This window comes from Ascidia mentula, chromosome 8, assembly GCF_947561715.1.
Source record: "Ascidia mentula chromosome 8, kaAscMent1.1, whole genome shotgun sequence".
Classification (NCBI taxonomy): Eukaryota; Metazoa; Chordata; class Ascidiacea; order Phlebobranchia; family Ascidiidae; genus Ascidia; species Ascidia mentula.
The window spans coordinates 7,991,539-8,009,340 of NC_138573.1; the positions used below are offsets into that span (position 1 = coordinate 7,991,539).

At 43.8% G+C, this 17,802-nt stretch overlaps 3 protein-coding genes across 13 annotated transcripts in view; 2 read left to right on the forward strand and 1 right to left on the reverse strand.

Annotated features, from left to right (window-relative positions):
• Window positions 1–7,975, forward strand: part of LOC145912347 (uncharacterized) — a 54,572-nt gene extending 46,597 nt beyond the window's left edge. For all 11 annotated transcript variants that reach the window (XM_082999789.1, XM_082999791.1, XM_082999783.1 and 8 more), the window contains 3 exons: window positions 6,134–6,557; window positions 6,668–6,796; window positions 6,911–7,975. In XM_082999789.1, coding sequence (XP_082855915.1) covers window positions 6,134–6,557; window positions 6,668–6,796; window positions 6,911–7,072 — 715 coding nt within the window. In that variant the 3' untranslated portion in view covers window positions 7,073–7,975. The remainder of the gene's footprint in view (window positions 1–6,133; window positions 6,558–6,667; window positions 6,797–6,910) is intronic.
• A 1,513-nt stretch (window positions 7,976–9,488) lies between these two features.
• LOC145911066 (uncharacterized) lies at window positions 9,489–14,357 on the forward strand. Its single transcript, XM_082998309.1, has 8 exons — window positions 9,489–10,646; window positions 10,798–10,972; window positions 11,042–11,207; window positions 11,398–11,517; window positions 11,595–11,733; window positions 11,792–12,846; window positions 13,158–13,191; window positions 13,772–14,357. Exons 1-8 carry the CDS (start codon window positions 9,581–9,583, stop codon window positions 13,891–13,893), a joined length of 2,877 nt encoding a protein of 958 aa, XP_082854435.1. The 5' UTR covers window positions 9,489–9,580; the 3' UTR covers window positions 13,894–14,357.
• Window positions 14,358–15,927: 1,570 nt separating this feature from the next.
• LOC145911610 (uncharacterized) lies at window positions 15,928–17,758 on the reverse strand. The gene is made up of 6 exons (XM_082999007.1): window positions 17,649–17,758; window positions 17,382–17,575; window positions 17,166–17,325; window positions 16,931–17,105; window positions 16,675–16,832; window positions 15,928–16,377 (listed from the first exon to the last, which is right to left on the reverse strand). The coding sequence occupies exons 1-6, from the start codon at window positions 17,712–17,714 to the stop codon at window positions 16,027–16,029; spliced, it is 1,104 nt and encodes a 367-aa protein (XP_082855133.1). The 5' UTR covers window positions 17,715–17,758; the 3' UTR covers window positions 15,928–16,026.
• Window positions 17,759–17,802: the final 44 nt, after the last annotated feature.

Here is a 17,802-nt window from a genome sequence, read left to right on the forward strand (position 1 = left end):
CTTGTCGCTTGCAGGGCATGCAGATAACCTCGTAAGGCGATATCGACAGGCCTGACGCCTTGTACTGAACTATGCGTGAATCACTCACTTGCAACGCGGATCGCCTCGTAATCGCGATGGCATCGCTGTCATGTGTGTTACATTCTAACGATGACGTTAAATCCTATCTCTGGCGACTTTTCAAATAAGTTGGTGCACATGGTAGGGAATAATCCTAAGCCCGCGGGGGAACGTGTTTACGAAACGCTTTCGTAGAACGGGGATTTTTTCGTGGTAACGGCGGTTTTCAGAAGTTGGGGCGAAATTTTCCCGTCGCGTTTGTTACAATGTGACTTGATATTCACGGGAGAAACAAACATTTTGGTACAGATACTCTACACTGTAGTTGCGCCAACCTCAGCTGAGTTTTTGCGGCAGAAATCACCGCTCTTGAGATTTGATTCACCCCCTTCAAGAAGCAATATCAAAGGACTACTATTCTCCTATACACCCTGGGTATAGTGTTGTTGTGATTGCATTCTCCACCTGACCATCCTCGCACATCGGCCACCTCCCTCTGCCAGTACGTCGAGTGGCAGGTCACAAAGGTGGCTCGACCCTAAAATAGCCTCGCCAAGCGTTCTTAAGACTCCCGCCCCTGACTCGGTTCCGCGCTCGCAAGTCTCGAGTGCCCGAAATCACAGCGCGGTCGCCCGTCATCGTCGCTTGGGGGCCCTCATATCCGTTGTGACGTCACGGGTCATCGTCACGGCACTTTGGCAAAATAGCATCGCGTGCTGAGCCTTCGGATAACATGTTGGTGTTTTGGTGGCCACAGTAAAAACACGCAGTCAGCGATGGGTGTAAAAGCCTGGAGCGACTGCAAACAGTAATTGACACGTCACCAGGTTAGTCGAGCGTATCCACGCTACGGGCTATTGTCGCTTCGTGTCTTTGTGTTTGTCCAAACTGCCCTGCCCTTTAAAGGGACGATTGACCTCGGTGGAACGCACTGTGATTCGTCGAACCGCAGAGGCCGCCGTCGGAAAAGTATGGAAAATATTGACTCACAAATCGACGACTTGGCAAACTTCGTCCACCGCAAAGTGCATTACCTCGAAATCAACACGAAGTTCTATTGAAACGGACATAAATATTGGATCTTCGCCTTTACTGATAAGGAAGGCGCCAAAATTCGGGCGACCTGTCCCGAGTTCAGCTCGACCTAAATCCGTTTTCAGCGAACTCGGCAATTTGTCTTCTGCATCCCGGCCGCCATGCAGTATTACCGGCTGGTCAGATGAGCCGGCTTAGCGTCACTCGACGCTGCGAACAAGCTCGAATCTCAAATCGCTTTCCAAGATCCCCTCCATGTGCAGCAATCATGGCTGTTTACAAGAGGTGTCGCGACCTTGACGTCACTGATCGGTTTGCTGTAACCCGTTGGGCCTTTGATGCGGCGCGCGCCTGTTACCAAGCGGTATATAATCCCATTTCTGGATTGAGGCATGCGATACGCGATGAAAGAACGCTTTGCATTAATTCGACTGGGCGCTGATGGCTTCTAATTCCTCCCGTGTGGTGTTGTAATACGTTCGTGGGCTCGTGACGTCATGTATGTTCTCGATTCCAGCAAGCGTTCGAAAGTATGGGACTTAATTGCTGGGCGTGATGCCTCCAAAATCGATGAGTAGTATGTGGGCGGTGCTGTGTCTTAATACACTTCCACATGTTAATGAGAGCAAGTGACGCACTGAAAAACTCATTCCGGATGCCGCAATGCGTCTTAAAATGTGCCCAAGAATTCCCTAAAGTATCCATGCGGGCCCCACAGTGCTTACACCCTGTGAATCTGTCACAACAGATGATTAACTGCTATGCGCTGTCACTGTTTTCCGTTGTGTCGTTGTTGTCAAAGCATCCGGGACGTGTGCTAGCATTCGCGCGTCCTTGTTTCGTAAATACCCGGCCCTCTGTTGCAAGTGCAAGCACACAGGCCGCCGGACGCGTTTTAGAGCGTCCATTAAGAGCCTCACGTGAAAATCATCCTCCCGCTGTGAGCTTTTTGAGCCCGTGTGTCATTTCGCATCTTGTCTGTCTTCTAATTATTCCCCGGGCTCTCGAGTCGTTGTTTAATTACTCGGTCCCGAAAATTTGCGTTTCCGCCTCGTTGCAAAAGCAAGGCGTCGCGAAGGACAATGGGCCCTCCCTTGGGTGCACGTCCAGCGTTGATTGTGTTGATTTGCGACCAAAAGTAAACGTCACTTGGCGGGAGGCAAGTGTTTGCATGTCCTGCTAATTGCGGGGCCAAACAAGCCGGTATACGCAACTACTTATTGGTTTCGTACTTTCTCTTGCTGCAATCTACTGACGCCGTTTCGCATGACAAGCAAATATTTTTAGACATGTATTATTGGATGCTAATGTTCTTTAAAAGCCAAATATATGTTTGTTCTTTTTGGCCATCTGTCGGTATCGCGCCTATCTGCCGTTGTAAATGTTTAACGTTGTTATCATAGCAAACAAAACCCATTGATTTTCCGAACACATGCGTTTGTCGCCTATTCGACATATTAGAGCTCTTCGATCTCATAAAAACGCTCCGATAATTTATTGCACAATGGCAAATAATCTGCTCAGCGCAATTCGCAATACCCTGCGAAAACAAATCCTTCCATAGGAAACTCCCAGATCATCCTCGAATTAAGACAACACAGTCCACAAACCATCACTCTCGGACGTGTTTGTTCGCTCGGTTGGATCCGGGCGCCGTGTTATTGTTACGGTTGGGGTGCCTAGCGTGCGAGGCCTTGCCATAAGCAAACACCCCGGCTCAGTGAGGGGCGCTCAGAATCGCGTGCGGAGGCCTCGCTTAATCACCGTCCCCGAACCTGTCTTACCTGGTTTTGCGAACTTTCTGCCATGAGTCAAAAATTGCGGTTTTTCTGGCAGCAAGTGTTGCGCGATGACCACGGAGAAAGTTAAACCTGGCGTAAGTCCACTTAGCGAGCGCGAAACCGCCGGTTTGATAATGGGGTTTGCGAAAATGTCGCAGGGGACTGTGAGTTCGGTGTTATCGTTGCGCTTTGTTGCTGCTATTTAGATCCTCGTGCGTTTGTGACGTTTAGTAACGGGCTTTGAACATGTGTGAGTCACACCCGTTATGTTGCTAGGCGACTTATCACCTCAAACCTCGTCGCTGCCGAAAATCTAAATCTTGTTCAAACAAATGTCAGTCGCTATATATGCGCATTTGTTTAGAGTGTAATTCCCCCTACCGACTTAAATATTGCTATCGGGGTTGTCAATTGCTGCCCAATATAACGCGTTTGCGTTTAGCCAATGTACCTATTTTGATTTGATTCACCATTACCAAAATAGCAGTAATTTATCAATTAGAACACCGGCTTGACCCTTGCCTTTAAAACGAAACTCAAAAACATTCGCCGTGCCTCGTCCCCGTGGTTTCACTAACATTCGGCTCCGTAAATAACCAATAATTGCTTTGGAAAATCGTCCACCTCGACGGGCTGTTGACGACCCTGGCTCGGACCGATTCGTGTAATTGCCTCGGGTATGGAGTGTTTTGATTGTCACCATTGGGGACAAGTACTGACGTGTTAGCAAAGGCTCCGTACATTTTTATGATATTTCTGAAGGTATTGCGCTGTGCTAGATACCAGTGTGGCTTGGAGACGGCGTTCAATCACGCCCCAGGCATCGGTCAACCCGCGCTCGTTGCCTTTTTCTTGCTCTCTCTCTCGTCTCGTTTAAATACTTCCCACCTTGTCGTGAGTTGGCACTTGCTCATTCCACGCGGTTTGCGTTGGGCAGTCTGGAGTATATGAAGGAGCGAATAACTGTTCTTTAATTGATATGAAGTGGTATAGAAACGATCTACATGGCAAGTTACTAAATTGGAGAGGTTTAAGAATTCAAATGTGGAATATATGTTGTGAGGGTCTTGAGGTTTATTATATGTCTCTCTTTGCAAAACCAGACGTTGCAACTAAGTTAAGTAAATTTGATTGCTTGGTTTGCTGAACTGCAAAAACACTCGGACAAAAACAATGGCACCTCGCACAGCACGTGTCGTCTATATTTGCTGGACAAACGCGAACGGAAACGTTTCGCCGCCCGTATCGCCGTTGCCTGTTAAACCTACCCGACGAATTCCAAAGAGAAGGTACAACTACTTATCTGCAAAGACTTTGTTTGTGATATAACTATAAAAGTCTGTAACGTGGATTTTATGTCTATTGCATTGGGAATATTGCGTAACATTTTCTGCGTCGTTGCGAAATATCCCGCAAAGGTCAGACTCAAATTGCAGCGCCGGCGTTTTTGTGCCGAATTTCGGTTACTGGCCCATTACGGGCTTAAGGTTTCGGCTTCGTTCGCCCCACTGACGTACGCTGCATGAGCAGGCGGCGTTCCACCAAATGTCAACCCGCCACTTGTCGGGTCACTATTACGCGGAAGGATCTTACAGTGTAATCGCGTCCTGTGGGCTGAGTGAACTTGAAGTCGTGTTGAGCTCGTCTTCACTTTAACCCAATTAACTACTTCGCCTGAGTGCGCGCTAGAGGGCTTCGTGAGCGCATTCTCGCAATTAGTACCTTCTTGCGATTTGATCATCTCCGATAAGCGCCGCGATTAAAGATCTCGCGTGCGTCCTTTCGCGAACGGCTCGCGCTCGCGGAATGCTTGTTGATATTATCGTTCAAGCGGCGCACGCGACCCACGCACCGTTAATTGATTTTGCATGTTACCCTTCAACCTCAGTCAGAGACGTTCCGCGCTCTTGTCAACCCGAATCCCGTGTCGCGGGTTTGTTACGAAACAAACCAATGTACATTGGTCATACCCCTTTGGGTCACGCGAAAATGCGTTGAATACTCGGGTACCATTGCGACCCACTTCCATGGCAACAAGTTTCTATTTTTGATACCCCATTGTCCGGCCTCCATATTTTTGTCGTAACACCTGGGAGTCGCGTGTCGTCTCCACCGCATTCGTGAGACGGAAAAATATTGCCCCATACAATCTGACAGTGGAATCTCTCGTATCTCCGCATCATCGTACTGCGGCCGTGCTTACAATCTAAATCACTACCTTCGCGCCGTTAGAAATGCCTCATCGCGTGATCCCAGATTAACAACAAGACTTGGGATTTTTGCCTCGGCACGCGATTCGGTCTCAAGAGCAACGTGACGTCAGCACTTTCGATGACCGTTATTTGTTAATCGCAAGTCACGATCATCTTCACCATTGGAAAGTCGGCGGTTCGGCGAAGCGTTGATAATCTGTAATTGGTTGCATAGCTACTAAGTTGAAAGTGCGTGTAACGGGAGAGATTCTTAGGGGATGCCCGAACGCGTGTAGACAACAAGTACGAACTGGGTCACGTGCGAGCCGCTTTGCCCTTTGCATGCGATATCGCTAAAGAATGCGGCGCCCAAACACGCCCCCAAACCGTTGCCGAACCTGTGCGAACCCTAACGTGACCCGCGGAAAAATATTCGCTTCGAGCATCGATGCTATTGTTTGTGTGAAGACCTTTACCAGCCGCGCCGCCACGGGTCGACTTGAGGCGCCTTGGGCTGAAATATTAGCGCAAGTTGTTGGCACTTTCGCTATTGGCGTGGCACGCAACCACTTGCATGGCACTGAGTTTTACGATCGTGGTTTGGCATTGAACTACTAGTTCCGGCAAATACTTTCACAACAGGAAACATGAGTCTCCGTGTTGTTTTAATTCGACCAAATGATTCATTTAAACTTGTTAATTACGTCTCATAACACGTCGTATTGCCCTTTATCATCCGGTTGGCTTACAATGCGGTCGGTTGCCCGTTGTTTGACGCGACTGTGACGTCAAAATGGGTGGTCACTTCCTGCATCGCGACATGGGTGGAGACGTCACAAGGCGCTACCTTTCCTGTGTGCGTTGCCAAATATCAAACCTGGCTGTTCCGTGCCAATGAATTTTACTTGCCCCGGTGTCGTACACTGGCGCGCTATTTTGAGCTAACTTACGGCAATGCATGCCTGCGACCCACTTGCACGTACACGATACGCACTACTGCATTTTGCACACGGCACGCTCGTGTTTCGGGACTATTTCTAAACTGGGTTCCTTTTGTTTACGCAGGACCGACATCAGCCACGAGAACCTACCCGCTTCGTCGGCTTACTACAAGACCTCGGCTTCCAAGGCCAAAATCCTAAACATGGTGAAAGAAAAAATGGCCGGCGGCGAACTGATGCCTGAGGAAGACCAGGAAGAAATTAACCGAAAAAAGATGGAGCTGGTCCTCAGCATCAAAGACAAACTCAACGACCTCCACAGCATGAAGGACCTTCTTGACGTTGAAATGCGCGAAAATGAAGTCCTAGGCAAGCAAGTGTTCGATCTCACCAAACAAGTTTGCTCTGCTCGGGAGCAGGAGAAATACAACATCTTCGTACAGGATGTGGACCGCATCATCAACCTCCTCCTCTCCCTCTCTGCACGTTTGGCTCGCGTCGAAAACGCCATCCAGATGCTTCCAGCGGATGCCGACAAACAAGAAATGGTAAGAGGACGATATAATATTCACTTATCTTTCCGGTAATTTGTAAATTGATTGACCGAATACGCTTTCTATGGAATGAGCCTTTTTTAATCTTGATTCTTGGTTTTCAGGAACTGCTTTGCGAAAAGCGAAAGCGCCTCACCGAACAACACGTCGAGGCCAAAACCCTCAAAGAAAACATCGATAGGCGACAAAAAGCCGTCTCCGAAATTCTTGCCGGTTGTCTTAACCACGAACAGGTAAATAAATTCTCTCAAGTTTTCTGCACGATTCTGACAGAAAATTAAACTATACATATGACATTAGCGTTCGCTTTCTGTTCCATATTTGACCAAACTTTTATTTCTGCGCAGTTTGCCGACTACGAACACTACATCAAGATGAAGTCGGCCCTCATCATGGAGCAGCGCGAGCTCTCGGACAAGAGCAAGCTCGGCGAGGAGCAAATGCAGTGTCTCCGCGACAGCCTGCCCGAGGAGTGGCAAGCCAAACTCGACAAAATGCTCGAGGAGTGAAGCGGTGGGGACCGCACGGTGGCGCTATGCGGCACTTGAGTTTTTCCCCACACCCAACATCGGGCACTGACCTGCCACCAGGAGGCAGTAGTGCGTAGCGCAGACGCGCACATTGGTGCCGGAATGCAGGACAGGTGCCGAGCCGGACTCGGAAGCGCACAGACGCTTGATGTCGCTATACGAGCGAATCCACAGCAGTGTTAATGGCGCGAGGACAAAACGTCTCGCCCAAGCCATTCCAAACGCACATAGACCATGACGAAAAGGAGCGTTTTATTGGGCCGCGAGATGGACTTCTCCGCGCCTACACCCGACGATTCTCGAACACGCCTTCTCACTTCCACCCCGGAACGATCACACTTCGCACAGTGCCTTCCGATATAGTTTTTACGCGGATTCTTCGGCTTTTAAGAATTCGTCTTTCGCGCTGTTGTTTCTCTTCCTTACTCGCCCACCATGACTGTGACAATCCCTTCGTGCATTAACTACCCCCCCTCCAATCGCTCGATTGCAAGCAAGCAGACAAGTGGAGGACAATCCCGTGTTCTTTTGCTCCACTAAAATAGCATAAACAACACCCGAAGTCGAGTTTTGCAGCGTGACAAAATTTATACCAGATTTATCCTTGGATTGATTTCGCAGTTCTGACGTTGCAAATCATGACGTCACGCATTGTATTGTACTTTTGCGCTAATTTTATGACCTGTTCACTTGTTTCGTATTTGTGTCGTTCATCCCACGAAACTGCCATAGTATGGCTTATAATCACGCTCTTAGGCGCCGCGGCGCCTCTTTCCTTGTTTCTCTTTTTTTCTTATTATTATTATAACGATGCGTTCCTTAACATGATCGCTCATCTCTCATTTTTTGCCTTACATGCCAAAACAATAAAATAGCGGAATAGTTCAACACTTCGTTTTGACGTGCAAAGCTTTAGGTAAATAAGGGTATTGAATCTGGATATGGTTATTCGAAACTGAATGGAACATTTATGTAGACATACTTATTTGCAGGGTGAAAATCAAAAGGATCAACAAAAATCAAAATGCCATTTATTTGCAACAGAACGGCTGCAGAGCGCACGCACTGCGCACAACTAAAAACGTATCACAACTGTCCGACAGGAGTATCAAATTACATTTGGTTAAATACTAACACACTTAGTTATAGTAATCTAAGTTGTAAAATTAAAGGTGGGGCCTGTGTTAATCATGGAACGCTCTGCGTATTTAATAAAGTTGGAATTATTTATAACCTAAGCGTGAAAGTTTAATTGCCTTGACAAGTATGCTGTGAGCAGCTGAGAGCATATATTGCAGCGAAGTGTTCATGATGGTGTTATGTTCGCGTGCGGGCTGACCACATCCAGCTATGCATCGGAAATCGCGCACGAGACTGGAATAGTTGTTTTGCAGATGGCCGTCGTCTATATTGCCTTTTAACGACACCGAAATAAAGTTTTGAGAGGTCGCGGAAACACTTAGCTTCGGTTCAAGTCCGAGTTGAGTGTCCAGGTCCACGTCCCACTGTCGACTTCCCTGTTGTGCGGGTTTCTGTCATCCACGCCTTTAAGTGTTTTCCAATTTCGTCTTTTGGCTTATGGGAACACTTAGTGGAGTATTGTTATGCTTTCGGACCCGTTCATTGCTGCAGATGGAACATTTTTTTTGTTCTAACATTTCGTCGCATAATAAAAAAGAACATTTGACAATATTTTTATAAATGTATGTAGTATGTAAATTTTGGCAACCAAATACCCACATATAAAACCAAGGATATTGTCAATTGTAGAAAACAGATATACAGACATCACAACTGTAGAGCTGGACGCGATGGCCGGACATAACACAATGATTTGAACCCAAGTCAGCTCTTGGGTGTCACCTGGCGTGTGATCGAATTTGTGAGCTCAATATTCATCATTGTATGTGTTTAACAGAGGTACTATAAAATATTTCAACATTTACCAATATATTATATTAATGGTTTTGTTTCAGGACAGGAATAAAATCCTTTGCAACCCCGGGAGTACACAAGACAATAAGTTATTTGCTTAATATGTCTCACGAAATCAATATTGTAACTCAACAAATCTCTTTGATACAAACATTTTGTAAAAAAACAGATTTGTTGTCCCTGTATCACTGCTTGACTCTTGTATGTAATTTTCTTTTTTGAAAAATAAATGCGTAAACACCACCGCCAGGAGCGCTGTTGTATTTATTCATGCGTGAAAAAAACATTCTGACGGCATATTTTAAATTGTAAACAACAAAAAACACATGTTTGGGAAAGAGGAATAATCATTTTGCTGGCAGAAGGTCGATGTATTTACGTAGCTTTTCATGTGGTGAAACGGTTGCTGTTTGTTCTGTTTTAAAACTCTGTAACGCATATATAATTTTGAAATAGAAGGCTTAGAGGCTAAAGAACAGATACTTGTTGGAAAGAATTGAAATATGCAGTAGGGTTAATATATAGTGCGCTGATTCGCTTCAAACCAAAATCATGCCTTCCAAATCAAGGAAGCTGCAACAAAGTACAAGCACCAATGCCCGCTCTGTGGGATTTCTCAGGCCGACCATGGCATCTCAACGACGTTCCGTTAGTGTAAAGTTGGAAAACCCAACAAGGTCAGCACCTGTGCACAAAAAGCGAGCTAACAAGTCCACGAGAAGTAAGCAATATGATGATGCAGGGCACCACAGTCCAGAGAGAAACATAAAATCAGCTGTAGAGCTTTATAATTCCTCAACAAGTGAAAGTAGTATCAGATCAATGGAAAGAAACTGTGTGTCAGTTCCAGCTGCATTGCGTGTTTCCGACCGATCTGCCTTGGAGGATGCTAAGAAAATGTGTGCAGACTTACAAAAGCAAATCAATGAGTTAAAAGTTAATCAAGAAAACCTCAATCGCTCCTGGATGAAATCTGACAATTATGATTCGAAGCAGACTTCGGTAAATTCACTGGACAAAGTAGTAGATACCCCACTGTTGGCAACTGATTTACATCAACCAGCCAAGTCTCTTCACCCAAATTCAGTGATTCGAGTCAATGTACAGAGAAACAGCAGACCTCTTTTTGATGCAAGCAATCTAGAACATGAGCTGCCAAATGTGCAAGCCTACAATTCTACTTTTCGCAAGAGAGACACGCCAGAGTCAGTGATCAAGAGACTTCATTCTGAAAGAGACAAATATAAACACAAAGTCATAAAGCTCCAAACAGAGCTAAAGTTAGTTAAACATGGAAAAAACAAAATCATGAAGTCACCTGAGATTTCTTCACGTGACATAACATACTACAACACAAACATGATAGGAGAAGGCCACATCGCAACTGTTTACTCGGGCACCTACAATGGCAAGCAAGTTGCAGTGAAAAAAATTTCCAAGCTTGGCATGCTGACATCATCTGATTACAGCTATCTGTCAGCTGAGGCAGGACTTCTCATTCATCTGCAGCATAGGAATATCGTGAAGATTTTTGGTGTATGCTTGTCACCGATGGAACCTTTGATTGTCATGGAAATGGTTCAAGGAAATACCCTGCTGAGTTTGCTGGATAGTTCTGGTGAGTTTTTTACTATCTTATGTATGAATTCCCACCATATAACATATAGTTTTGTAGTGTACCATACCAGCATAAACCTTTTATCAACTAAAAAAAAAATGGATTTATTAGGATTTGTAGCCACATTTTTTGTTTTTGTATACATATGTAGGAGGAAGGCTTACCCCAGGCCAGTACTTCAGCATATCTAGAGATGTAGCCATAGGGCTAGCATACCTGCACAATCAAAGGCCCCCTGTATTGCATCTCAATCTCCGTCCGTGCAATGTACTGATTGATGCATTTCACAGAGCAAAAGTTGCTGACTTTGGTTTCTCGAAACTCAGGTAACATTTCACAACTGGAGAGAGTGTAAAGTAAGCTTTGCAGTCGTCAATTGTTTTTTTTTACAATAGGATTAGTGCTGGTTTATCGCACCACAATGCTTTAGCCTATTTGGCTCCTGAGTTGATTAAGTACCCTGTTCAGCTCACTGGAAAAATTGATGTATATGCTTTTGCTGTGTTATTGTGGCAGTGTCACACTTGCAGTGATCCAGCCAATGGATTTTCCACATCCGAGGTACAAACTGTGGTTTCTGTAAAGCAAGATATGCAGTCATTATAGTAATACTTTATGTTTGTGTTGTAAATAATTTTGTGTGCATGTAATGTTCATGTTTGTGTATATACAGATTTTTTATTATTTTTTTTCAGAGATCTGTGACTGCTTGTTTACCAAGCCAGCTTACTTGTTATTTTTCTTTTAACAGATTTTAGACATGTTGCAGACGAATGATAGGTTACCTCTTGGACCTGAACTACCTCAAGCTTTCCACAAATTAATTTCAAAGTGCTGGGCTACATCTCCAATCCAAAGACCAACATTCAAGGTTACATTCTGTGCATTGCTATTGACGACCAAGGTGTTTTGGGTTTTTAACCAACCATACTAAAATGTATATCTCAGGAAATCATTTTGGAGCTGGAAACAATGATTCTTCCAGAAGAATGGAATGAAAACCTAAGACTAATGGGTGTTGCCAGGATGGACACCTCTGACTTGAGTTCATCTCACGATACCACATCCCTATCTTCTCAAATGACAGGTGAGCAAATGATATAGTTTCTTTCTTTTTCAAGTTGCTATCCTACATCTTTTTTTAGATTCAAACAAGCATTTTTCTCATGCTACCAGTGGTTCAAATGCAAGATCCGACCCCAAACAGGTGTCTACTACAGCACCAGTACATAATTCTTCCCACGCACCACAAACAGTCCATTCACAAAAATTAACTACTGAAGCGGATGAAAAACTGAAGCCAACTCCATGTAATGATGTCAAGTATGTCTCGAAAATATTAGAGCAGATTAACCATCCTGAGATAGTGAATGAATCGGTTAAATCAGCCGCAATGAAGGATGTCGACCAACTTCGTCCGCATGTGTCCTATTTATCGAGATACACGCACCAAAAGGAAGCCACAAGGCCATATATATCACCCATCAAGTATTCCAAGTTTGATGACAAGTTTCACGACTACATAAGTCGTGCATGCGAAGCAGAATCCGAAAGCAAAGCTAACGTAAGGCGTCCGTACGAATATGGCAAGAACAGGCAAAGGGCCCCGTCCTATTCCTCCGACCCCATACGTGTATACAGCCTTAGCACCCCATCCGAATCAACCGATAAATCCAGTGGCAGTGTGACAACAGCTGTGTACAAACCGCCGTTACTCCGCTCCGACCGAGGTGCCGGGTTCGGAAGATCATCTGACGATTTGCTGCGCCAAGAATTCAGGCGAAGCAACGAGGTTCTAAGTAACGCCAAAAGGCTGCTCCTGAACAGTCCTTTGTCGAAGCACCGGTCAGTTGATAGAGATTATGGAGCTGCGTCCAAGGACTACAGAGTTCCTGCACGATATGCTACCAAATCCACATCAGAACCAAGTCGCTATCGTCGTAACTACGATTACGCGGATCCCTTAAAATTGAACAGAAACGAAACTGGTGCCTTGCAAAGCCCAAGGTCTGACGAAGTTAGTACAGATAGCTTCGTTCCGCTGCCTCCGAAGTTGGGGTCGCAATCTCGTATACCCACACACGAAAGAGGGTTTGCAAGTGAAGGGAATTCCAAGCCGTCATTAGTCTTCGAAAGCTCATCGGTCAGTCCGAATGCAAGCGAATCCCAAAGCGACCACTGCGATATATTTCCATGCAAGGTAATATCAAGTTTGCATAATGGCTTTATAATGGGTTTTATATTTCCCAAGTTTTTGTAGATGTGTATTTAAGAATCTACAGCATACACTGAAACCTTATGATGTAGTTTTGCCTCGGCATAGAGTCATATTTTGTGCATACTGTTGTAAGATTTTCGTGATTGTAAGTTCGGTGTTATTCTGTTTTATATGATTTTATGATTGAAACGTTTTGGAGGCGATCACCTTGTGATCATAACATTTTCACACGATAAACCATTGCCAGAACTTTACATCACACAAACGAAAAACTGTGTCCTATGCATTTTCAGGGCAACTATCGCGATGAACCAGCTCCAAACAATGGTAAGCATCGCGACCAACAATAGGACGCTCGAAAACGTTTGAGGCTACTGCGACACAATACAAAGTTATCGAGTTAGCGAGGGCAGTTATGTCAATAGGTGGTACTCGTCTACCCCGTGTGTGTTTTCACGCCATTGTTTCCACCAACGGTCGATTTTAAATGATGACCTGTTTGAAACCAAACAACGCCACGAAGCTAAGACTGTTTGTTCACCACTTATGTCGGTTGTCAATAAAAACATATCCATTTCCTGAGATTAATTGTCGCTTGCGCGTTTGTGCAATAAAATAAGCAATGTATTTTCCCCTAAAATTACTGTTTAAAATGTTAAATTGATTTTCGCTCAAAATTTGCGTTGTTGTTAGTTACGTACTATTTAGAGCATTTGTGATTGTTGTAACTGTAACTGCTTCGGACAAATAGCAAATAGTCACCACAAAGTGGAAGTCTAGTTACCTGGCAAGATCGTAGTAAGTCACCAAACTTCTACTGATGAGACTTATTAGGTCTTATCTGCAACTCAACTGAGAACATTGTTGAATCTATTGATTAAGCAAATGTCCTATTTTCAATTTTCAGATAACAAGGATGGAAGAATAGCGAAGGTTCTTCGCTCGGCAGCAGATCAGTTGAGCGATGTTTCAAACGTTCTTCATTCAGCCGCCGATGAAAAACGTTTCACCGCAACCGAAATCAACTGAACACAAGTCGGCCTTGTTGTTTTAACCAACGTAGAACTGTTCTTCACGTCGCTACATAATTCCCACGTAAAGGAACAGGCTGGCATCACTGAGCCAGATTTTTGCAAACACTTTAAGCGATTAGGAAAAATATCAACGACATAGTCACCTAATTCACGAAGTGCGATTCAACGTTTCATTATTTTTGCCAAGAGATGTAAATTTCCGTTACTTTAAATTGTAATGCAGGAACATTAATACAACGAAGGTTTGTTTCTATTTGCGCGCTAGCTGTGTACATACGTGTTGTTCCAAAAGCAATCCCTCTTATCACTGTGCATTTAATTGCGCCCTTTTTGTTCATAGAGTTTTATTTGTTTGCTGTCCAGGCGTTTTATATACAAAATATATCCTCGTATATATGTATACGGTAGAGCGTACCCACGTGTCGCAACATATTAGAAATATAAGACATGCAAACCTTGCTGTTTGGATTACATGCAACGGATGGAATTTGCTGTGCAGTTTTTGGCCGTATGGTTTCAACTGCTTCGAACACTAACTGGGTTCATCATCAGTACTACAATGAGCGCATGCAAGAAAAGCGTCGGGGTAATAAAGGACTGAGCAGGCAGAAGGGAAACAGCAGCAGCAACAACGCGCAACAAGCCAGAGGCATGTCACGTGACAACAACATAGAAGTGCAGCAGCGACGTCATCATTAGCAATGTGTCAGGCTGCAGTACGGACCTAGATGTTGAATAGGTGAAGGGGTTTGGAGCTGTCATCCACGTTCAGACGCTTTTCTTGCATGCGCTCATTGTAGTACTGATGATGAACCCAGTTAGTGTTCGAAACGTTTACTAATGATTAACGGCATTTTAGCTTTGGCTTTCATTTTCAAAGTTATCAACTCCAAATATTTGCACCCAGGCTTCAACTGCAATATGAAACAAATGCATTTCACTTTTGTACACGGAACTTTTGGCAGGGACCTTTGGTTGCGTTGTTTTGCGTAATTCCACATCCAAAGTTGACAACATATGTTCATTTTTCTTTGATTTACTAAAAGTTTGCAAAACGGAGTAAACAGAATCTTGCCTGACAACAAATGCCTTCCGTACACATGTTTGATAGTAATGTTGTACTTTTTATTTGGTAAAGTATCACATTCTTGTAATTACGACACGTATTGTTGGTTGATTCAATACAAAATCCAATAAGGTTAGTCACAAATAAACCAATAATGGTTAAATTCAGTACGATTTAAAATATAAAATGGAGTATATATTTTACTAACGACTAAAAAAGCAAAATTGTTTTGTTGGGCCAATTGTGGTGCTCTTAATTTAAATGTACACGATATATAAAATTTATACAAAAGTTTATGGAAGGAAAATTATTTACCTCACGAAAATCACAAATAAAATAGAGGCGCCACAATACAAAAAAGGAACAAACCCTTATCCTATAATCATAGGCGCCGAACACGGGTATGCCGGGTATGCCGGACGAAAATCTGGGGTATGCCGCATACCCGAGAATCTGACCAACGTTCGTCACGCGTTATTTAGATTTAGGCAGTTATCACGGTTTACTTTCCCAAAGTAACGAGTTTCTGGACAGCAGGTAATGCAACGTATGCCGCGATAGGTAGCATTTAGTATTCAGGGTCCTTGACCTTTAAAAGGCATGATCGCTGCAGTAACAACGAGATGTTTATTGCTTGCTTCACCAAATATAATACCACGAGGCCCAATTTGCGCTGCTGTTTACGAAATTTCTCTTTGTCATTCGAAAAAGTTCCTTTGTTTAATATTCAATGCGGTCTTACCGCACATAAACATGCGTTCATTTGGAAAAGTGCTTTGCGTTGCGTGAAGTTTGTAAACTACGAGCCTTAACACAGTCTCACGTCCAACCCTTTCTAGCGCCAAGAAAGATATTTTGCATTTTATGACGTCATAAAGTGACGTCATATAATTTGGCATACCCGAAAAAATTTTAAAGTCGGCGCCTATGCCTATAATATTAATGATACAATCCAGTGTTTCCCAAACTCTTCTGTTCGCGGAAAAAAGATGTTAAGTGGACCATGCTGTACGAGAATGGGATAGTTTCAATAACATTTTTGTGTTTTTTATTTCCAGGTTGTTAGTCCAAGTACCAGGTTGTTTCTGGTTTAGCAGGTGTATGATGAACTGTTACAGTTGTGGCACACCACAGTACGGTTATCACCAGTTTACGGAGGGCAACCCGCAAACTTGGTAAATATACAAGAAGAATCAACGGCGAAACGATGCTGAACAGCATACTGAGGGAGTAGCTGCAGAACCACAAAGGTTTCCACGGCACGTCAATGAGTATTATAACGGTGACCGGTATGAAACTAACGTAATACACAGCGACAAGTGCAAGCATCGGTTTTAGTGTGTAGTCGAAGCAAGTCAACTTTGTGTGACTTTTCGGCAATTCTGGTTCATTGTTCGTGTCCAGTTGGTAAACCTGATACGTGCAATAAGAAACAATGAGCACGTGCACCGTGACAAACTTTTCTAATTTTATTTGTTTGCATATTGGCCTACTGTTAAGTTATTCAAAATAAATTTTTCTAAGGTGACCAAGCAAAATTATTCAGTTAGTAATTAACCGTGAAGTATTACAAGAATCAAAATGAGCGATATCTATCGTGGAGTCTCTTCACGATCAAAGACATTTTCTTTTGATCTTGATTAATCAAAAATCGCTAAAATGTGAAATGTGCAGTTTGATATTCTGTAAACACAACATGCATTGCCCTACCTCCGTTCTAGCCCATCGCATGGCAGAAGTCAGTTTTAAATATTTTCTGCAGGTTGCAGCAAAGAAGGAAATCGTCAAAATTCCGCAAACGATGCACAAGCTCATCATTACTTGAAGGTAACTGTTGGACATTGGTGGCATGAACTCGGAACAACCTTCTAAATGATTTACAATGGGCGTAAGTGAAATATTTTTTTACCTTAACTACGGCATTCAATCTTAGTTTGCTTGCCAACGTACATATGTTTCAACCAACCTGTCTGGTTATTGTAGGCATAAGGAAATTTTTTTTCGCTTTGTCGTGTTCCACACAAACAGTTCCAACGGAAAAACGTAGCAACCAAACACAAAGAAATTGGCAATATCCAAGAAAGTGATGTCGCCACTATTGCTTGGCGTCTCTTGTATTTAATAGACTTGTTCCTTGATGTCTATAACGTTATAACGTTGTTGGTGAACCGTCAGACATGTCGAGAATTGTCAAATTTTACCTTTCGAAGATTAAAGTGTTCCGTTACTACAGGGCCCCAGAAGAAGCAACTGGTGTACATTCCATAGGTTAGACTGGCCACGTTAGCGCTGTTGGTAACGTAAAGCGCACACATCAGGGCAACCCGAAACTCCCACCACCATTCGATTGGCTTGCAATTGCTGGCGAAAATTGTAACGTTATAAATAACACAATCGGCTGACTTCGCTGGACTTACTTGCAAGAAAGGTCGCAATTTATTTGGTACTTTTGTTCAAATTTCAAAATTAACTGAAGCAAGGAATATAGTAAAATAAAACCGAACGCAATGTTCGCCACCAACGTGCTGAGCACAGGTATGTAGATGTTGTTCTTGCCAAGCTTTTGCCATTGCATTGCAACCGCAATCAGAAAAATGGCGTTATGTACAATCTGCAATCAAATTAAAACAAACAAAACGTTATTATTCACAACCGATCGACTTCAGGCAGACTTTTTGCATTACCTCAAAAACAGGAATAATAGCAAAGGCATGGACAATGTATTCCTGTGCAACGGTGTTGTTCGCCATTTTCCCGGAGAAATGTACATCTGGAGACAACCCTTTACTATCGTTTGTTAGTCCCAAAACGACCCATCATATAAATTGCGGAGTATTG

What these genes read in the sequence shown, in the direction of transcription:
- LOC145911066 (XM_082998309.1), top strand. Translation starts at nt 9,581, where the DNA reads ATGCCTTCCAAATCAAGGAAGCTGCAACAAAGTACAAGCACCAATGCC. An exon ending in TCCAAAGACCAACATTCAAG is followed by an intron (nt 11,518 to 11,594) that starts GTTACATTCTGT and finishes TGTATATCTCAG; the next exon opens with GAAATCATTTTGGAGCTGGA. An exon ending in CCTATCTTCTCAAATGACAG is followed by an intron (nt 11,734 to 11,791) that starts GTGAGCAAATGA and finishes ATCTTTTTTTAG; the next exon opens with ATTCAAACAAGCATTTTTCT.
- LOC145911610 (XM_082999007.1), bottom strand. Translation starts at nt 17,714, where the DNA reads ATGGCGAACAACACCGTTGCACAGGAATACATTGTCCATGCCTTTGCT. An exon ending in CTATTATTCCTGTTTTTGAG is followed by an intron (nt 17,576 to 17,648) that starts GTAATGCAAAAA and finishes ATTTGATTGCAG; the next exon opens with ATTGTACATAACGCCATTTT. An exon ending in AATTGCGACCTTTCTTGCAA is followed by an intron (nt 17,326 to 17,381) that starts GTAAGTCCAGCG and finishes AATTTTCGCCAG; the next exon opens with CAATTGCAAGCCAATCGAAT.